At 33.0% G+C, this 21440-nt stretch overlaps 2 protein-coding genes and 1 long non-coding RNA gene across 4 annotated transcripts; 1 reads left to right on the forward strand and 2 right to left on the reverse strand.

Moving 5' to 3' along the window:
• Positions 1–2637: 2637 nt before the first annotated feature.
• Positions 2638–5918, forward strand: LOC146953444 (serine/threonine-protein kinase SRK2E-like). 2 transcript variants are annotated; one of them, XM_085709898.1, is made up of 10 exons: positions 2638–3089; positions 3131–3350; positions 3814–3888; positions 3975–4076; positions 4159–4212; positions 4321–4413; positions 4513–4605; positions 4938–5042; positions 5124–5222; positions 5412–5918. In XM_085709898.1, the coding sequence occupies exons 2-10, from the start codon at positions 3171–3173 to the stop codon at positions 5706–5708; spliced, it is 1098 nt and encodes a 365-aa protein (XP_085566024.1). In that variant the 5' UTR covers positions 2638–3089; positions 3131–3170; the 3' UTR covers positions 5709–5918. The 2 variants fall into 2 exon arrangements, with proteins under 2 accessions (XP_085566024.1, XP_085566034.1); XM_085709908.1 differs by having other exon boundaries at positions 2638–2887; positions 3167–3350.
• Positions 5919–10710: 4792 nt separating this feature from the next.
• On the reverse strand, positions 10711–12730 carry LOC146953445 (uncharacterized). Its single transcript, XR_015010306.1, has 3 exons — positions 12387–12730; positions 11259–11311; positions 10711–10964 (listed from the first exon to the last, which is right to left on the reverse strand). It is a non-coding gene; the product is annotated as an uncharacterized LOC146953445 (long non-coding RNA).
• Positions 12731–13117: 387 nt separating this feature from the next.
• On the reverse strand, positions 13118–18191 carry EMB1273 (embryo defective 1273). The gene is made up of 5 exons (XM_085709873.1): positions 18146–18191; positions 18027–18111; positions 16679–17107; positions 16037–16280; positions 13118–13458 (listed from the first exon to the last, which is right to left on the reverse strand). The coding sequence occupies exons 2-4, from the start codon at positions 18081–18083 to the stop codon at positions 16083–16085; spliced, it is 684 nt and encodes a 227-aa protein (XP_085565999.1). The 5' UTR covers positions 18084–18111; positions 18146–18191; the 3' UTR covers positions 13118–13458; positions 16037–16082.
• Between the last annotated feature and the right edge of the window lie 3249 nt (positions 18192–21440).

The raw sequence follows: 21440 nt of genomic DNA on the forward strand, positions 1-21440 counted from the left end.
TTTTTTCTGTTTCAAATTTTTCGATAACAATCTGGTTTTTTTTTTTTCAAATTTATTTAAAAACACATAAAATATAAATTAGACAACATACAATAAAAATACAAATAAAGATGTCTTCTTTTCACTGGTATAATATAATGTATCTTTCCCACCCGAGTTTAACAAATTTGGACCTTATAATAACTTCACATTGTATCTCAACCACACACATGATACAAGTATAATCATCAATATCAACACTATTAGAGTGATAACGATAAAAATCAAGTGTTATATCAAGGTTTTTCAATCCATAAAATAAGTTGATTAGCCATGAATTATTGTAATAAAATTTAATACATTGAACAGATCACTTAGAACTATTACTAGAATTTTTTTCTGCCCTAAAATGAAACCAAAATTCTAAATCTGGCCTAGTTGAAACAAATATTCCAAAACCGCCATACTTTTGATCCGCCGACTTTCATGACACAACTTTGATTTGCGACATACCCCTATATCACAAGTCCCTCTTGCAACATACCCCCTATTCTCAAAATCTCCAATATTTTTGTCTTTATTATATGTCAAAAGTGGGACTTGTGACATGTTTTTTTTTTTTTGTTTTTAATTTTATTATTTTAAAAGAATTAGTTTTTAAAATTTTAAAAAATAATTGAAATAATATTTTTTATTTAAGATGACACATTCAAAGGTACAATATATTTAAATATTTCTTCTTTGGACATTATGTGGTCCTGTTCCACACCATGGTGTGTCAACATTTCTTCGTGGATTTTGCTGCGTTGGAGCGGGAGGAATAATTTGACGCCGAGATCTTTGACGATGAATTCATTTGACATAAGCAGCTAATCACTTAAATAACATGACCCAATTTAGACTGTGGATGACACACAATCACCCTAGTCTTATCAAGTTTTCCTTAAGTCACATTTGAATAAGGAATAAACATAATAATATCAACTTACTACATAAGACTTTTATTTAAATTCTAAAATTTATAAATCCTGAACAATATAAATCCAACCAAAACTAAGGACATAAAAGTCATCAATAACATAAATTAGACCAAGAAAAGCCTCACCAAATATTATCTAGGTTATTGTTCATCTCACCAACAAAATTGTTCTCTCCCACTTGAAAAAGACTTTCAACACCCCCAACGATAGTTAACTGCCTTTGGGAGTATTTTGGTCTTTTTATAGTGTTGGAGACGTATCCAGTTTTAATCGCTTTAAAGGAAATGTAAATTCTACTCCTAATATTTCAGATTCTTTATTTTGGTCCTTGATGAAATAAGACAAAGCAAAAAACTCTGAGACGTCATGCTCAGTCACATTGTTTAATTCTATCGCATCTAATCAACATTTTAGATAAAATATTTTTAAAAAGTAAATAATTATCAAATTAAATAAGAATTATATTATTTATTTTAAATTAAATAAATGATATATATATGAAATGACGAAAATATCCTTGATAAAATCATATTTAATTTGTTAAAATATTTAAATGAATCTTCATACTTTGATATTTTTTGTATAATATTTTGATTTTTTGTTGTAAATATTATAATTTTAAATATTTTTAAAATAAAATTCTACATTTTTTAAAAATTTAGTTATTGCTATTAATTTAAATTATTATATCAATCTTTATATTTTTTGAAGGATTAATCTTGATATTATTATAATCAGTTCTTAGTTTAGTTCCCCCAGCCCATGACTATAATTTCGTCTGTCGTTTATATTTCATACCAATATATCATAATTATATAATAAAATTTGAAGCAGAGTCCTTCATGGGCTGAGGTGGGCCACGGCCCACCCCGAAAAATTAAAAAATCAACGATTATAGATCTATTATGCGAGATTTTATATAATTTTGTGTCGGTTTTAGGTTTCGGTTGATCCAAATTCCTGTAAAGTGGTGTAGTGGCTCACCAAAAAAATTTAAATAATTCAATTATAGGTTTACTTTGCGAGATTTTATACAATTTTATGTTGGTTTTAGGTTTCGGATGATCCAAATTCCCGCAAAGTGATGTAGTCGCTCACCCGAAAAATTTAAATAATTCACTTATAGGTCTATTTTGCGAGGCTTTAAACAATTTTTCAACGGTTAATTTTAATGGCCCACCCTAACTTTTTTTCTAGCTCCGCCACTGATTTGAAGCACAAAATTCTTAATTGACACATAATATCACATATATCATGTTTGGATCAACAATTTAGTTATTTAGTTTTTCTAGTATAAATGTTCATCATAAAAATGCTTAGGTATAAACTATTTTTTACGGAGAAATAATATTTGTACAACTATTTTATAACAACTTTTGTGATAATTTTCTCTTTCATGCTCTCACATTATATTTTTACTTTTTTGTTATCTATTTCTTTGATTTTCATACCAATACATAATTTTCTTTGTAAAGATACGATGGTTCATTAGTTTGTCAAATAAAAAGATGTTTAAATTACACAACTCTTTTTTATTTTTTATGTGTGTTTGTCTCGTATATTCTTCTTTTCATTAAAGATAATCCAATTTAAAACACGGTCAAAGATTAAATGTGAACGTATCATGATTATGTCATAAACACTCTCAATAAATAAACTTAAACAACTCAATCTAAAGAGTTCTTAATGTGTAATAAAATATCTAGTGCCACATTACATACACATGTATCTAGATTCTCTGGTTTTGGATAAAATCAAAATAAAAAACATAAACATTGGAGTGAGTGAGAAACAAACCCAACAACCTTCTACACACACAAACATAGAGAGAGAAGAAAAAGATCAAAGTGTTGTTCACTTCACATTCACGAGCTAGCTATCACACCGCCCATGTTCTTCTGCAACATCAACCACTGCTTCAGATTTTGGTTGGTGAACCTTTTTCACGTGTCTTAACAACAATAATAACATCAATAACAATCATAAAAACTTGTTTTTTTGTTCAGTTTTCTTAAACCATAATCTAACATCGACCCACGTTTTCTTTTTCAAAGATCTGATATGGGTTTTTGATTTTTCAATGTGAGAGTTAAATTTTCTAATGTTGGTTTGTTGAAAATTTGAAAAAAGGTGATATATTTGGTTTTGGTTTGTTGAAAAATTGAAAAAAGGTGATATTTTTGGTTTTTTTATTTTAATTTTTGAAGAAAAATGGATCCTACTATGAATCATGTTAGACATGGAGGAATGGATATACAGATTATGCATGAGAGTGATAGATATGAGCTTGTACGTGATATTGGGTCTGGGAATTTTGGGGTGGCTAGGCTTATGAGAGATAAGCATACCAATCAACTTGTTGCTGTCAAGTATATTGAGAGAGGTGATAAGGTTTGATCTTAATTTCTCTCTGCTCTTTTTCTTTTTTCTATTTTTGTGTTATTGTATTTACTTTCTCTGTTTTGTTTTATGTATATGTGAATTGAAATTTGGTAACTTGGTTATTGATTTTTTTTTTTATTTTTAAATTTTGATGTCAAATATCAATATTTTTGTTGAAAGTGATTAAAGCATAAAGTGAGAAAATCAAGAGTTGTTATTTGGTAACTTAGTTATTAGCGGAGCCGAATCCGTGGAACGGAAGATTTTGATGGATGGTGTATTAGTTTTGAGTTGGTTAGTGAAAAGATGTGTTAATGTAAAAAATGTTTTTGTAATTGCTTGAAATCTTTCAATTTCATCGGGATTTACATGCTTAGCTTTGAGGTAGAGTGAATTGAGTTTTTAGAAGGAATTAGATGCATATGATTTTCAATGCTTGATATTGATTTTAACCATACCTATCTTTTTACAGATAGATGAAAATGTACAAAGGGAAATTATAAATCATAGATCACTGAGGCATCCCAATATTGTCAGGTTCAAGGAGGTTTGTACTCTATACATCCAGTGTCTTATCATATTTCTTCTAACCTTATATGTATTTTAATCCGTACTCATACTCGTCAAATATAGGTCATACTTACCCCTACACATTTAGCTATTGTGATGGAATATGCTTCTGGAGGAGAGCTATTTGAGCGAATATGCAATGCAGGACGGTTCAGCGAGGATGAGGTTCTTATCATATTCAATACATGGATTTTGAATGCAGTACCGCTGCTGCGGTTAACGTTAGTGACCGTTGTTTGTGCTGCAGGCACGGTTTTTCTTCCAACAACTTATATCAGGGGTTAGCTACTGTCATGCAATGGTACATAATTTCGCCACACCTAATTTTTACTTTCTCAATATTACATTTGCTTTCTGAAAGATATAGGGAAATGCCTGACTCGAATATCTTTGTCTTTTTTTAATAAAGCAAGTATGTCATCGTGATTTGAAGTTGGAGAATACATTGCTCGATGGTAGTCCAGCTCCTCGTTTGAAGATTTGTGATTTTGGGTATTCAAAGGTATACTAAGATTAAGAAAATTAATTTGTCTTTCATTTATCTTTGGTGGATTGATTGTTGATATCTATGATGAAAATCTTGACTGTCTTACTTCTGCAGTCTTCAGTGCTACATTCACAACCAAAATCTACAGTCGGTACCCCTGCATATATCGCTCCTGAAGTTTTGCTTAAGAAGGAATATGATGGCAAGGTAATTTGTAATTCCAATCCTTAGAAGGAAAATCAATTAACCAATGACAGACATTCTGAAAATTTCTGATTGCGATGCTCAATTGGCTTCTCTTTTTTGAAATGTTTTGTTTGTCTGTACCTAATTAGACTATTGTTGTTTTGCTGTAAGTTTCAGTTGGTTGACATTAGTTACTACAACCACCGGTAAATATACTCGGAATATGTGTGATTTTTCTCACATGAAGATTTGTAAATACTAAATGTTATTGCAGAAACACTGCTTTCAAACCAGCTAGCTTTTTCTTGTTTAAGAAACCTTCTTACTGATGTTGTCTTGTCGCTATGGCTCAGATTGCAGACGTGTGGTCTTGTGGGGTGACCTTATATGTCATGTTGGTGGGTGCGTATCCTTTCGAGGATCCGGAGGAGCCTAAAAATTTCCGCAAGACTATTCATGTAACCTGCTGCAACTTCTTTTAAGTCAATGCAGCAATAACATTGAATCACTTTTTTTGAAATTCTGGATTTTGATTGCAGAGGATTTTGAAAGTCCAATACTCAATACCTGATTATGTTCAAATCTCTCCCGAGTGTCGTCATCTGATCTCAAGGATCTTCGTTGGAGACCCTGCACAGGTGAAACTTAAGTGCTTTTTACGTAGCTTAAATATGTTTTTGGTCCCTCTAATGTGTCTATTTTTTCATTTTAGTCTTTGTAAATTTTGTTTTCAAAATGTTCATTGTAATTTACAAGGACTAATACAAAAAAAGCTTAAAGACGACCGCGTTATCTTTCAATTGGAAACTAACATTGTTTTTAAACAGAGAATAAGCATGGCGGAGATTCGAAACCACGATTGGTTTTTGAAGAACCTTCCAGCCGATCTTATCGTTGGGAATACAACGAGTGAGCAGTTTCAAGAACCTGAACAACCAATGCAAACAATTGAAGAAATAATGCAGATAATTAGCGAGGCTACTATTCCTGCAGCCGGAACTCATCAGTCTCTCACTCAGTATCTTACTGGTAGCTTGGACATCGATGACGAAATGGACGAGGATATAGATACTGATCCCGACCTTGATATCGATAGCAGTGGTGAAATAGTTTATGCAATGTAAGTTACTATAGCTAACAATGGAAACTAGCTTTTAGGGTCAGTGAGCTTTGAAATATGTGGAAGAAAAAGATACATCGATCTACAAGGAAGGATTCTGCAATGTTGTGTATATTTTCTAAGCTGTGAGAGGATCCTATTTCATGGTGCTTTGTATTTATCTATAGATTTGTGAATTTGTTATATTATATGAAGTGATTGTCTTTCCTTTTCACCCTTCTTTTTTTCTTGGAAGTACATTGCTTTTCTTTCTGTTGATCCTTCTTTGTTTTCATGCAAGAATGAAACTTAATACAATGATGATTGATTTTTTTTCAGTTTAATCCTATTTTCAAGTTTAGCTTATTAAATTCATTGGCAGTCCACATATCACCTTGTAGCTTTGATAAATACCATAAGGTGCTTGTACCATTGATGATTGCTAGAATTTTTTTTTCTGTAAAGAGATATCCAAGTCTTATGCTTCTTGTGGTGTTCTGCTCTATGCTCACTGCGCAACAATGCTCAATAATAAGATACAAGAATTATACGACTGGTGGAAAAGTAGGGATCTGAGGTTCGAACTTCGATTTCTACAAATGTTGTCTGTGATAGTTACCAATTAAGATACACTTATGTGATATTTTCTTTTCAAATACAAAATACTAAAGTGAAATATAAACAATCAGTCCTCTCGATCCAACAACCATGACAAGCCGACTGTGTAACTTTGATGTTAAAATTTAGAGTATGTATTCACTTATGGTTGAAACTTTGAGACAATGATTTGATTGATCGTGATACAACAAAAATAAGAGAAAATAATTATATAAAAAATAAATGTCAGTTGAATTTTGAGGTAGGGTTACCTCAGTTGTAAGGAAACATCACCCATAAATTTCATTTATGTGCCTAGTTGTTTGTGTGACACCTATAACTTGTAAATTGGTCAGAAGTCAGAACAGTACTTGATGGACACTTTTATTCTATATGTGGGACGGTCTCTTATCCTGACACTACTGACAAAGTTGGAAATTGGAACAAAGAAAGCCAAGTATGTCTAAAGATAAACAAATCAAATAATGCCATCTATATATAAGGGGACAAGGTAAGGTAGCATCTAGTACATGATTAAATTACTTTTTATGGAAGTTCTAAATGCTATAGAGATTTGGATTGTCCATGGTTGGGAAGTCTAGAATTTGCTGTGATCATGCATTTAGGAATGTTTGATTTTCTTACCAAATGGTCTAAAATGCTTGACTGCAAATAATCCAAGATTTCTCCATTGCAATAAAACATGATCAATAGGTCCCTAAGCTTAACATGAACTGACAATGCTCAAATTATTAGATTGGATATATTCTTTTCGATCCGAATATAAGACCATACAGTTATATTCTTTTTGATCTTCTTACGACTTATTTCTAATTTAAAAACGTCCCACTAAAGTATGAAGATTCAATATAAATTAGTGAAACTCATAAACTTCAATCATATAATTTTTTTTTAAGAAGGAATGATGTTTGCACAATCATTTTATAGGACAACCATTTTTTTCCATTTTTTTTTTGGACAAAAGCAATAGATAGAGTGACAAAAGGTAAGAGAGAGTAAGAATACAATTTAGATATGAGAATTATCTTAAAAATTGTCACAAAATAGTTGTACAAATATAATTTCTCAAAATTGAATTGTCTGTAAACAAAAGTGTTACAAGCATTTTTTAATTTATCTTTATTCTTACACCTACATCATGAGTATTGATCATGGCAAATTAATGTAATGTAGAAGAAGCCTAGAATGGGATGTGCAAATATAAAACTGTTCATTATTGGGACCAGATATTTTATTTTAGAGTCCTGATAGGTGAACACCCTAACGTGGCAAACACCTTCCTACCTCCACATAAAAAAATGACATGTGGCAATGTGGGGCCCACACTCCCACAACTCTTTCCAACCATTCTCTCTCTCCTCTCTTTTCACGTTCTTCTTCTTCTTCTTCTAAGCACCCAGATTTTTTATTTAAAAAAAAAAAACATATTCTTTCTTCATCGTTATCCCCACTCTCTGTCTTGCTTCCACAACAAAATCCATAAACAGTACAGCAGAAGAGTAAAAAAACAAAACCAGATTCATCACCATAACCAAATTTACAACAATGATTCTAAGTTCTTCAACATCGGTGATGAATCCATGGATTCCACATACAAATTCAAAAGATTCATCTCCTGAACCTGAGTTTCTTAACCAAATTCGGAAATCCAGACCAGTCACTCCGGATGCAATTTCCGGCGAGTTAGTTGAGTTTAGTTGGGACTCCGATTTGTTTCTGATAGAATGCAACAATGGTAAAGGCGATGGATTTGTTGAACTAGGGTTTTACATTATTGTTGAATTAGGGTCATACATCTTTTATCTCTTCCTCGGTGATTCTTCCATCTGCATCTATGTCAACCCTCTAATCAAAATCAATGTTGGTGATATGTTTATGGAGCATTCAACAAATAGAAGATTGAATCAAAAGAAACACTTAGAAGATCGTGGGTTTAAGTTTTGAGTTTAATTTGGTTTAATTTATGGGTTTTTGTTAAATCTGTTAATTTCTGGGTTTTTCTATTCCGACGTTGTCACCGTCGTTGATACAGAAGGTGGAACTGTTGATGCAGATCTGGGTTTAACTGTATGACCACATTTTTACAAATACGTGACCACTATTTTTTCATAAATTAGAACTTGTCCGTCCTTAGGCGTGATAAACTTGCCGAATTTAAAACATGTTATTTATGGTTGGAAATGCTTTTAGTGCAGTGATCAAATAAAATTATGCGTTCGATTCGCCTAAAACGAAATTATTTACATTTGAGAAATATAAACTAGCCAAATATATGGTCTGTATGACCACATTTTTACTAATACGTGACCACTATTTTTTCATAAATTAGAACTTGTCCGTCCTTAGGCGTGATAAACTTGCCAAATGTAAAACATGTTATTTATGGTTGGAAATGCTTTTAGTGCAGTGATCAAATGAAATTATGTGTTCGATTCGCCTAAAACAAAATTATTTACATCTGAGAAATATAAACTAGCCAAATATATGATCTGTATGACCACATTTTTACAAATACGTGACCACTATTTTTTCATAAATTAGAACTTGTTCGTCCTTAGGCGTGATAAACTTGCCGAATGTAAAACAGGTTATTTATGGTTGGAAATGCTTTTAGTGCAGTGATCAAATGAAATTATGCGTTCGATTCACCTAAAACGAAATTATTTACATCTGAGAAATATAAACTAGCCAAATATATGGTCTGTATGACCACATTTTTACTAATACGTGACTACTATTTTTTCATAAATTAGAACTTGTCCGTCCTTAGGCGTGATAAACTTGCCGATTGTAAAACATGTTATTTATGGTTGGAAATGCTTTTAGTGCAGTGATCAAATTAGATTAGGTATGTTGGACCATTAACATAAGTGATTAACGACTGCTAACCATGGCTGATGTGAATTATTTTATATCCATGACAGTCTTCAGGAAAACAAACCATATTTCTGATGTAGTTAACCACTAAATATCAAAGGCGTAACCACAATTTCTTTCCCTAACCGATTTGTCTTTCTCATTATGTGATATTAGGGGAGATAATATATTTGGACACACTTGTGAGTAAACTGATGTTAATAAAGTGGGAGGTGAACTATCTTGTACGTTTGACAGACTTTACAAATACTAACCAAATCGAGGAAGCATTTAACCAATATTTATCAAATGTGTAACTACTATTAGTTTTCAAGAAAAACTTAATTTTGTGCCATACAAATAGGAAATCGTAAAACTTATGGGCCCTCCATGTTTCTTGGAGTCTAAAATGCGTCTTTGATCTCATACGAGGTTTGTGCATAAAGATGAACACTTTGAAAACCCAGACAAAATAATGGTCACACCTTTTAATAATTGTGGTCACATTGTTCGTTGTTTTGGCTATCTAAAATTTTAAGATGGAAAAACTTAGTTTTGTGTCATACAAACAGAGAATCACAAAAGTGGTCACTACTAATATCTAAAATTATTGATCGTGATTATTTACCCACCTCATAACATTAAAATAAACCTAAAAACACAAGAAAGATAATAGGACTATTTACCGATTGAGACTGTTTACTAAGTATGACATTAAACAAGCTCCTAATTCGAGCTAATAATACATGGTTACACTTTCTAGTATGCTAATACACCATATAGAGGTAACCTCTAGTACACATGTAATGCTAGAATACCACAAGACAAGTACTTAAACTAACACCATTGTTTGCAAAGCTACTTCAACCTCTACCTTGCATAAACCAATTCTATAGAAACACCTAACAACATTTCAAATTAATTGTAGCAATGCATATTATCTGCAAGAAATTAAATCCTCATGCTCAAGAAAAACATAGGTGTTATTCCACTTGTGATCCATGCTTTGCGAATTTATTTGGCCTTGTAGACAGCTAGATCATCATTAATCACCGAAAAACTCCATCAATCCAGCATAGATAACTAGTTACTAAGTATCTCTACAACGCATATGATCCATGCTTCCCATGCAGTCTCTCTTGTGAGGTCTCTCCTTAATTCATGACTCAATTTCTCCCCATGAATGCCTAATTGGAAAGTTGGATAGTAATACACTTGACCAACAGTGTACTTTGCCAGAGTTCCTACACAGACAGGAAAAAAAACATAATTTACTTCAAGTATAAGATCATCAGCACGACTATATGCTTAGAAGACCGCAAATGCTGACAGAATTACATCAGGACACGGGGATACATTGATTGTTTACAGATATAGCCATTACAATCAACACAGAACTTGTGATTTTTTTTTTTTGAGCATCTACAAACCAGTTCATAGTCAAATAGATCCATGAGTTAGAGTAACAGTTTATAATCAAATCATAGTTGAAGCCCATAAACTCATGTCATGAAGTCATCATAAAACACTGCCACAACTAAAGAATCATCAAATATATCAATCAGAAATCTTCCAGATTCTAATCAAGAGTAACAGGTTTAAAAATAGAATGGCATAACGAAATACATAGAAATTGAAGGAAAATAAAATACATAGAAATTGAAGGAAAATAAAACACCTAAGGAGGCTATGTCAGTTTACTTATCACTGAATGCATACACATTTACTGAGTTTTGGTACTTGGAAAACTCAGCAGCCATCTGCTCATAAAATGGATCTTCGGGCAGTCTCAGTCCACGTTCTTTGTCTGTCCCAAATCAATACAATAATACATTATAAGTTCAACACACAAAAAGATGGACTAGCCATTTCACTCTTCCAACCAATTCCACTACTTAATGCCTATATCCATTATATAAATATCAGAACATCAAGCAAGATGAATTTCTATTGTTGTGTAATAAAATTGATATGCAATGGCAAGGCTTGTGCTCTGTCTTGGGTTTCTTCCACATTAATACAACAAACAAACAATATTAATGGCATAAAACACAAACAATTACATACACATTAAACATCTCATTAATTAAATTGTACTTACACCAACACCACAATCCCTTTTTCGTTTGTTTTCGTTCATGATGTTGACCTTATCTGTTGTATACAAAAACAATTTCTATCAACATCAATTAAAACACGCACAAACACCTATTCTCAACACACGTTACAAGAATGATTTGAAAAAATTCATCTTATAACTAAAATACAAACACATTTTACAATCACACGTTTTCCACAAAAATTGAAGAACGTTATGGAAATAATACTGTGACGAGTTAATGTTTTCCTATCTTTGTTATCATAGACATACTTACAAAAATTTATCTAAACTTAACCATATTTTAACATAGACGTAACCACATTTTTTCCTTCAAATTTCTAACACTTTAACCATTTTTTAACAAAAGTGCGACCACGATTCTTTTGATTAAGAATTTGACACTAACTCTACATGATATCATTTAGAGGAACATCCACAATCAAACTACAAAAATTGGGGAAAACTTATGTCCATCAGATCATCCACTAACACTTGAACAAAATCTAAGAACCTACCAAATTAATCAACATAATCCAAAATTTGATTAATAAAAATCAATGTTAGGCTTGTTATGCAGTACTAACATATGTCCATCACTACTATTGCTTAACAACCAATAATCCTACCCAAAGTAATGCACCAAATTAACGTACGTTGGTTACTTCAATGACAACCATGTTCAGGACAGAAAGAATATGTAATAAAAATGGAGATTATCCCCAAGGTATAAAAACTAGAAAACATATATGTTCAAGCATGTAAAAATGACTAGATTCAGAGTCAAAAAAGTAGTTACTAATCTGAGATTAGAGAATTAATATAGTAAAAAAACAGTAAAAAGAAAAAAGAAAAACCATGAATTGATATTGCAACCTGCTCATCTCTCCAGAAATTAATAAAACATGAATTAAAATTAAGGGAATGTGATGACCAAATATCCAATTCCAGGCTTTAGATCTAATGATAAAACTAAAGTTGTCGAATCCTCTTTTACACAAAAAATCTGTCACTTTACAATTACTTAACTCTTGTGATTCACAATTGAGAAAACGAACAACAACTCAATTTTTCGATCAACTATACAACATGGTCAATTGAAAACAATACAAGATTTAAGATATACATCACCTTCAACAGTTTGATTCGGCGACGGAGACTACGGTCAATGTTGAATTGCAGAAGAAGAAGAGACCGTTAGAGAGAATGCGGCCGTCGGAGACTGGGAGGAGATGGCGGTCGGAGATCGGAGACTGGGAGGAGATGGCGACGACATAGAGAGATAGAGAGAGCAAGATCGCACATAGAGAGATGGAGAGAGCAGAGATCGCGTTATAGGAGAGAGCATAGAGAGTTGTTAGATCTATTCTTTTCTTTTTTATCATTCTTTACAAAGTAAATTTTTTTAATATTTCCATGCCATGTCATCGGTGGTAGGAAAGGGTGTACCAAAAGAGTGGTACATGAATCTTTTTCCTTTATTTTATAATAAGCAAGTCTTTATCTAACTCATGATTATGAACGGACAATATTCATCTGTATTAAAAAAGACATACATATCAATTATCATTACCCATTTTTCTAAAGTTAAAACTATATAATAGACATCTTACACCAGCGTTAAAACTATATAATAGACATCTTACACCAGCGTATGACAAGAAAAAAAAAAAATAAAAACAATGAGAGAATACTCTAGAAGAAGAAAGAAATAAAAAAACTTCCTTCTCAACCACTAAAGTTAAAAATTGTTTTCCTTTCCAATCGCCATTATCTATGTTTATATTGCCAATCAAACCAATTTGATACTTAGAAGTAACAATAATCTATGGTCATGATAATCTTATCAAAAGGACAGGTACTTTAAACAAACTTCCCTAATTTGTTCATATCAGTTCAAAATTGTGTACATGCTCCAATGTGAACATGTTAATTGTCACATTAATCAAAAAGGAAAAGATAAAAACAAAACAAAAACATTTTGCCATTTTGCACTACAAGAACTTTTTCTTATACAAAAAGGATGATGTGTAACCATTGACATCTATTTAGTGCTGATCCACTCCACCTGATTATCTGGATCATTCAGCACAACCGAATCAGTCATTCCCATGACCAAAAATCAAGCATAGTGAATTTTAATTTCAGTGAAATTCTCAATCTTGATTTTCCAAAATGATCTTCATTAGTAAAATGTTGTTACCTGTATCAAAATGGTATTTGAAGTTAATGATATATTCATTAATAAAAACATTCTAAAGAAAATATTAATAAGCCAGTATATGTTTTTTTTTTGACAAAATAAGCCAGTATATGTTATAAGCAACATAACTAATACAATAAATAAAATTACAATATATTGGTATATTCAGTGTCACATAAGCACCTAGAGTCAGTTTGAGCATACTACCTCTGTTCCAAAATATAAGTCTCCTTTGAAAAAAAAAAATCTCCCTAATAAATTCTATTTCAATTTACTAGATACAATTTTTTTATATACCTCTTATCAATACTACTAATTTATTTTAGAACAAGAAAAGTCAGAATTTCATATTTATATACAAAGGAAAATTTAGTAATATTCATACACAAAATTGAAACATTAATTACACTTTTTGTTTTCCATACTTTACCTCAACTGGGGGTAATGTTATTCGAGCCGCGTCACACTAAATGTGGCTACCTATCCCAGCTGGTATTCAAACCTTTGTTCGTTACGATGTGGGAGTCTACCCCTTCGGTTAGACCCAACCCCTTTGGTACATTACCAACTTTTCTTAATATATGTAAATAGTGCTAAAGGGATTTATAAAAAGGAACGTAGCATGTTGAAAAGCACACTTATACATGCAGCATAAGAGAGAAATTCATTATATTGGTGTATTACTTGTACTATTTTTACTATTCTTCTATTTTATCAGTCAGGTTACTAGCCTAACTTAAGATATGTATCGGTGAAGGGTATTTTCATATAGTATCACGATACGTATCATATGTATTGTAGGATACAAGGTGTATCAGGATACAAAGTAAGATACGTATCGCTGAAGGGTGTTTTTGTATCTTATCGCGATACGTATTGTAGGATACTTACTATGCTGCTAATAAGTTATGACAACAGCATGTGCTGGGAAAATGATCCTACACATGAAGAATGATGATAACTATATTGAAGGGTTAAAGATCATAAATAAAACATACATGAAAAATAACAGCAAACTACAATCAGAATGGGGATATACAAACAAACAAGTAAATAAACACCACAAAATCTATATCAGCTTCATTCTTTGAGTTACATCATGGATGGTCAACGACTAAACTAAATCTCAGCTTGGCTCAAACTCGAAGTTTGACATCACCGAGATTGACTACCTTGTAGGGGTTTGATTATATAACTGAGAAAGGCACAGATACCAGTGTTCAAATTCAATAGGCCTGGTTCAAGCCTGATTCACCGATAATTTCACTCAGAAATTTTGGAATTTTAATTTGGTCCTCAAAATATTAAAACAATATGGATTTTGGTCATTGCATCACTTGTCCTAGAAAACACAAACTTTGGGTCTAATTACTGGATGTCAAAGAAGTTTCATAATTTATTGTCAAAAAATATTTAGAAAAAAGTTGAATTACTGTGTAGAACTGCAGATAACTGTAATTTTATTAAATTTTCAAAAAGATCAGCATCAATACTTTCAAATAAATTTCATATAAGTCCTCATGTTAACCATCACATGTTACTAAACTACTGTAATCAGTAGTGTTCTATAGCTGCAGGGGAGCACTTGGCCGCTATTGGACAGATAGTAGAGGGGGTGGTTTCGTGTAAAGGTCATACCAACCTCCATGGCAGTCCCAATAGTGACCGCCGCAATGAGAGCGTCAAGCCTCAAAATGAGATTGAAAATTTCAGAGAAGACATGATTTAAAGTGTTAGGTCATTTTGATTGAGAATTCAGGAATTTAGCAATTAAAAAACACCAAGGCTCTGTTTGGTAAACCCAAAAAAAGAGCTTTTTAGCTCTTAGCTTTTAGCTTATAAGCTCATTCTGTCTCACTCCTACTGTCAGTTTTTACCTTTCTCACTAGTCAACCACGACAAATTGAGTTTTAATATATATGCTAATATAAATTGTATAAAACTTCAAAATAGCGGTCGTTCTGATATAGCATTTTTAGGGTCGGGTGGTACACTGCTTGACTGAGCACAATGGCGCTTTGAGTGTGGTGCACCACTGAACTATCTATATAATACCATAGATTTATAAATAAAAAATTTGGACACACAAGATGTTCTACTGGTCCCCTAGTGAGAGTTTAGAATGCTAACTGAAGAAAACTTATACAATGTTGACAAACAAGGTTGCAAAAGTGGGAGATGCAAGAAAATGTAATATCCTAATTCCTCTGAATAAACAAAAGAACAACACCATACATACATGGTAGTTCACATTAGTCATGACCATAATTTATCTAAGTCTTCAAATGGTTCTCTATAATTTAGCAAAAGTTGATGACAGTATTGGATGTTAAGGATTCCATTACAAACTTTTTAACAATATACCAAATATACCAACTTGAAAATTTAACGAAACTTTTGGGATCAATCTTTCAAATTTATTTGAATGCAACTCGAGTTCGATAAAACTAAATTTAGTTGAGCTCGTGCATTTCTGTTAAATTTTCACAATACATAAACGAAGAAAACAAACTATAGCCTCTGTGCTAACTACTGAGGATATAAGCTGAAGTATCTGGAATGAGATAATAGAACTTACTACTGAAATGGAAAATGCAACCTTGTATCATAGCTCAGTGGGTTAACTAACTATCGGAATCTGACATCTTCAATACTTTAGGCCTTCTATTCCACAATATTGCAAACCATAGAGTCCTCAACAAAACCCCATTTGCAAAGTGAGGAATAAGTATACGTCCCCAATAAGGGTAATATGGACCTGGCAATTTGATCAATGTGAAGACAATTGCAACTGCAATCAAATGCCATGGAACTTGTGCATCCTGAAAATTGGACATGCATAAGATACTGTAAAAGCAGAAGATCAAATACAGTAAATAAATGGGGAGGGAGGAGTATCAAATTGAGTTTCTCATATCTTCGAATTCAACCTATATTCCTAATGTTTGGAAAACTGTGTTGGAAGCTATTAATAAAGAAAATTGGCATAAAAAAAACATCTATTGTAGTTATAATGCTGTCAATCCATTATCAAATAATTGAAAAGCGGAGCAAAAGCTCCATTGTCAGCAACTCAAAAAAACATGGATTCACAGAGTTCGCTCGAACATCATTCCTGCTACTTTTGTGGTAAACTATTCATTTTAAAAAATAAAAAAGCTTGTCCAACTAATTTATCTTATATCTAGATTACAAAATGAGACATAGATAATGATTTTACCCTTAGCCGTGGAGATAACTCTAATGCAGTATCTTTCAGGATGCCAGCAACAGCAGCTCCTAAGAGAACCGGAATAGGAACAACAAATAGCTTCCTTTGATGGGCACAGTAGGATAACTCGCTGATGCAGGTAACTGCGAATACAGGTACAGCTAGATATTTGACAACAGCCAAAGTAAGATCAAGAACGAGTTGAATGAAGTTTCCTAGTGTTGTGTTCCACGGGAAATTCTTCACCGGCTCGGGAGAACTGTCCCAAAGCTTACGTGCTTTGTCTATTAATTGGGCAAGTTGCATTTTTCTATCATCATCTGATTGATGTGCAGACATATTCATAGCACATGAGATCTTGGGCCATGTCTTCTGAGATGCACGAAATGGCTTAAGACCTAAACAGAAACCACGCTTCTCAACAAAACACGACGTACCCTGCAGCAGTAAAAATAGGAGTTTCATGCTAATGAAACAAATCACCAAACCTAAATTGGCTATGTGATGTACATAGAAAACCTCTTTTTTTAAGGGAATGTAAAAGTAGTCTGCAATTCTACATTGTGAAAACTCCAAAAAATAAATAATGAAAACTAGTAATTTGTAGTTGAGTAATGCTACACACACATAAATTTTGCATAGACGAGATACACTGCTTTGACACTGTACTATTAGATATACCAAATTGTTATAATTACAATAGTTAAACCCACTTGGGTTGGCCTGGTGGTGTTGACTTGGGACCTTGGAGTGTGCTGCTCTCAAGGTATCAGGTTCAATTCTCCTCAGTGCCAATTTCAGTGGGCTAGTTTGGCTTCTTCTGAAAATGTCTAGTGATTATAAACTACTCCCTCCATTCATGTTTAACGGCGGTTATTTCAGGTGGGAAAAAATTGTTCATATCTATTTGTTCTTGTTGGAAATAATATCTTGAACTATAGATTGCGTAGAGAATTAGGTGCAATTAGATGACAAACAGTCAAGGGTATCATAGGAAAAAGATAATTAATTTCATAAAAAACAACAAAATTTACTCATTTCCTTGTTGTGTCAAACAACCTTAAATATTTTTACATCAGAACTATGAAGACAATTTCTGTTTTCTTCAAATGTTTGTGGGATTATCAATTTTTTTTTTACAGTCAAAATGTAATCTTTGGTATATATAGAAAATTACAAAGCAATGGAAGATAAGTGGGCAACAAGAACCCCTATGACAAAACCAATCCTATGAAATTATCAAATTTAACATGAAAAGTTGGAAAAATTAAAATATATAAGGATTCAAGTAATTAGTGATTGAAAGAAAAAGAAAAGAAATTGTATGTAAAAGAGAAAGTTGGAAGGGAAGGAATACCTTGAATCCCAATAAGGAGTTGGTGTGTGTCACAGCAGAGGGATAAGGAAGAGACATATTCAACAAGAAACGAACGAGTAAGGGGGGGGGGGGGGGGGGGGGGGGGGGGGGGGGGGGGTGGGTTCCAGAATTAACAGAACATTGAGCGGTTAGGATCCAACTCTGTAATGTTCTGTGATGTTGGGGGGTTTTAGCTCAAAAAACTGTGCAAACGTGAGTGTAAGTTAAATATTTAGGATCACTCAAAAAAAAGGTTTCTATTTTTTTTTTTCAATAATTATTTTTTGAATAAATATGCATTAATATTTATTCCTCCAAAAGATAGTCCTAATTGATTTATTAATTTTATTAATTTTAGTATAATAAATAATAGTAGTAATTAAAAAACGATATGTGTGTGTGATGTATATGTATGTATACCATCAATCTTTTTTTTTTAAGCAACGAAAATAGATATTAAATAAAAAAAAGGATGTACAAAAGTTGGGGGACATCAACAGGGCCGTTTCTGGCCAAGCGCAAGGAGCTCTACCGAGCCGAGCCTTCAATTTATGGGGGCCTTAATTATTTGTAGGGATACAAGTATAATTGTTGGGATGTAGTATAACAGCAATGTTATATCTCCCGATTCATAGCATAGCGAATTTATCAAGAAGAATCTGGGACGTCAGATGCTTCTTTGGCGGCAAAAACGGAGGTGCGATGCAAAAGTATGTTATGCTACAATAACTAGTATATGGAATACAACCTGTTCGGGACAATTTCGGGTGAAATCTTCTCGCGATAAGAAGCATTTGCCGTAGTATAATGTTTTTTTTGTTACGTAGGTCTAAATCAAACACTTATTATTTGACAAAAATAAAGAGTAAATGAACAAGTTAGGCTAAACCCACACATCGATCTTAAAGGGTATTACAACGCGAATAACAAAAAGTGGTATATAAAAGCTAAGTAGATGAAAATCTAGTGATGGATCAAAATGCCTTAATTGCATATCTATTTTATGGTTATAATTTTTTTTTTGGGCGTATTTTTTTTGGTCTAGTATCTTAATGGCTAGAGCTCACACAATTAAATGTGGAGAAGTGGGGTGTCCGAAGTTCGAACCCCGACCCCTGCATTAAATATGCAATGTCCCTACCAACTGAACTAAACTCACGGGACTTGATAGAGAATTATGGAGAATAATATAGAACATTATGGAACTTTTAAGATGTTGAAGAACTTTCAAGAATATTACAAAACAAAGTCATAGTGATTAGGATCATCTTAGCATCTCTAGAACTTACTAGGCACATGAACTAGATATTAGAATCTCTAGATAGTTCTTGTAATTAAGTAGTAGCATTAAATGTTTCTAGATATTTCTAGTTTGTAATGTAGAGCCTTCCTAGAGTAGTATAAATAAGGCTCACCACCAAGTGTTTAGGCACATTCAAATAGTCAAGCATTGAAGAATTCGAATAATATAATCTTTCTTTGAGAATATTAGAGAGTTTCTCTATTTTCTCTACCTTTCCTTCTCTACCTTTCTCTATCAGAGCCTGGTTACGATACCTCGGAGTTGAGTTTTAGCTAAAAAATCAACGGAAAGTGAGTTTTCAAGTGAGCAAGAAGTTGCTTTCTTAAAACTTCACTTTGCGGCCATTTTGTTCGCGAAACTAACACCGTCATTTTCTTTGAGTTTGAGCGCAGAAATCAACGGAAAGTGAGTTTTCAAGTGAGCAAGATGTTGCTTTCTTAAAACTTCACTTTGCGGCCATTTGTTCGCGAAACTACATCGGAGTTGAGTTTGAGCGGAAAAATCAACGGAAAGTGAGTTTTCAAGTAAGCAAGGAGTTGCCTTTGTAAAACTTCACTTTGCGGCCGTTTAATTCGCTAAACTAACACCGTCATTTTGGAAGTGAAGAAAACCCTTGGTTAACAAGTCTTCACCAACAAAACCACCACCCACCACGACAATCTTCACCCATAGTTTGTTGAACCGCCATCGTTAAAATGCCACCTCGAAGACAAAAAGAAAGAAGTTTGCAAGAGATGGAAGAAATGAGGCGACAAATTCAGCAACTACAAGAGATCGTCAATGCCCAACAAGCCCTTTTGGAAGCACAACGAAGAAGATTTGATGATGATGAATCCCGTAGTGACTCTTCATCATCTAGAAGTAGTCCCTCACACAAACTTCAGATGAATCATATCAAAGTAGACATTCCAGATTTTGAAGGGAAGCTAGAACTCGATGAGTTTGTGGATTGGCTACGAACTGTTGAACGTGTATTTGAGTACAAGGAGGTTCCAAAAGAGCAAAAAGTAAAGATCGTTGCCAAGCTGAAGAAACAAGCTTCAATTTGGTGGGAAAATCTTAAAAGGGAACGTAAATGTGAAGGGAAAAACAAGATCAAGACATGGGAGAAAATGCGTCAGAAACTAACCCGTAAGTATTTACCTCCTAATTATTATCAAAAAAAATTTACTCAAAAACAATTATCCAAAAAATCTTCATACCGACCATTTTCCTCCACAAAAAATCAAATTGACCCTCATAAACCACTAACCCATCAACCTATTTTCTCATTTAAACCCCACCATAACACAATCAAAGAGAAAAATACCAAGATACCTAAATGTTTCATGTGTCAAGGATATGAACACGTAGCCTTAGATTGTCCAAATCGTAAATCCATCACCATGATTAATGGGGAGATACATGAAATTTTTGAAGAAGAAAAACAAGACACACATGAATCATTTGAAGAAAAGATAATGGGAGAACCAATCTCTGATGAAGAATATGTTAGTGCTAACTTTTGTGAAGTGTTTGAAGAGGAGGAGCATGATGAACCAATATATGACGAGGAATATGTTCTTGCTGAATATGGTGAATCTTTGGAGGTTGAAAGAAGCTTGCAAACAACAATAACGAAAGACATTGTTTGTAATGTCATCATCGATAACAAAAGCTGTGAGAATGTTGAATCCAATTATATGGTGGAAAAATTGAAGATACCGACAAAGGAGCACCCACATCCGTACAATCTACAATTTCTCAACAAGGATAATGAAGATGTGATTAAAATCAAGTTGGCGCATTTACTACTCAATGATTTCAATGAAGGAAAAGAGGAATTCAATCCACTTGGACTCTTAGTTGCAAAGGAACTATTCAAGAAGAAAACAAAGGTATACATGCCTCGTCCAATTCCTAAGCCGCCTTGGAAAGTTATTAGTATGGATTTTTTCCCTTAGATTACTTTGGTCTCAACAACAGCAGGATTCTATAAACGATTCATATCAGAAGATTAATGGTGTTTTTTTAGAACGAAGAAGAAATTCTTGACTCGAGGACGAGTCTCTTCCAACCCGGGGAGAATGATAGAGAATTATTGAGGATAATTAAGAACATTATGGAACTTT

Source organism: Medicago sativa, chromosome 1 (assembly GCF_051527215.1).
Source record: "Medicago sativa cultivar Bolivia chromosome 1, Bolivia_mono, whole genome shotgun sequence".
Taxonomy (NCBI): domain Eukaryota; kingdom Viridiplantae; phylum Streptophyta; class Magnoliopsida; order Fabales; family Fabaceae; genus Medicago; species Medicago sativa.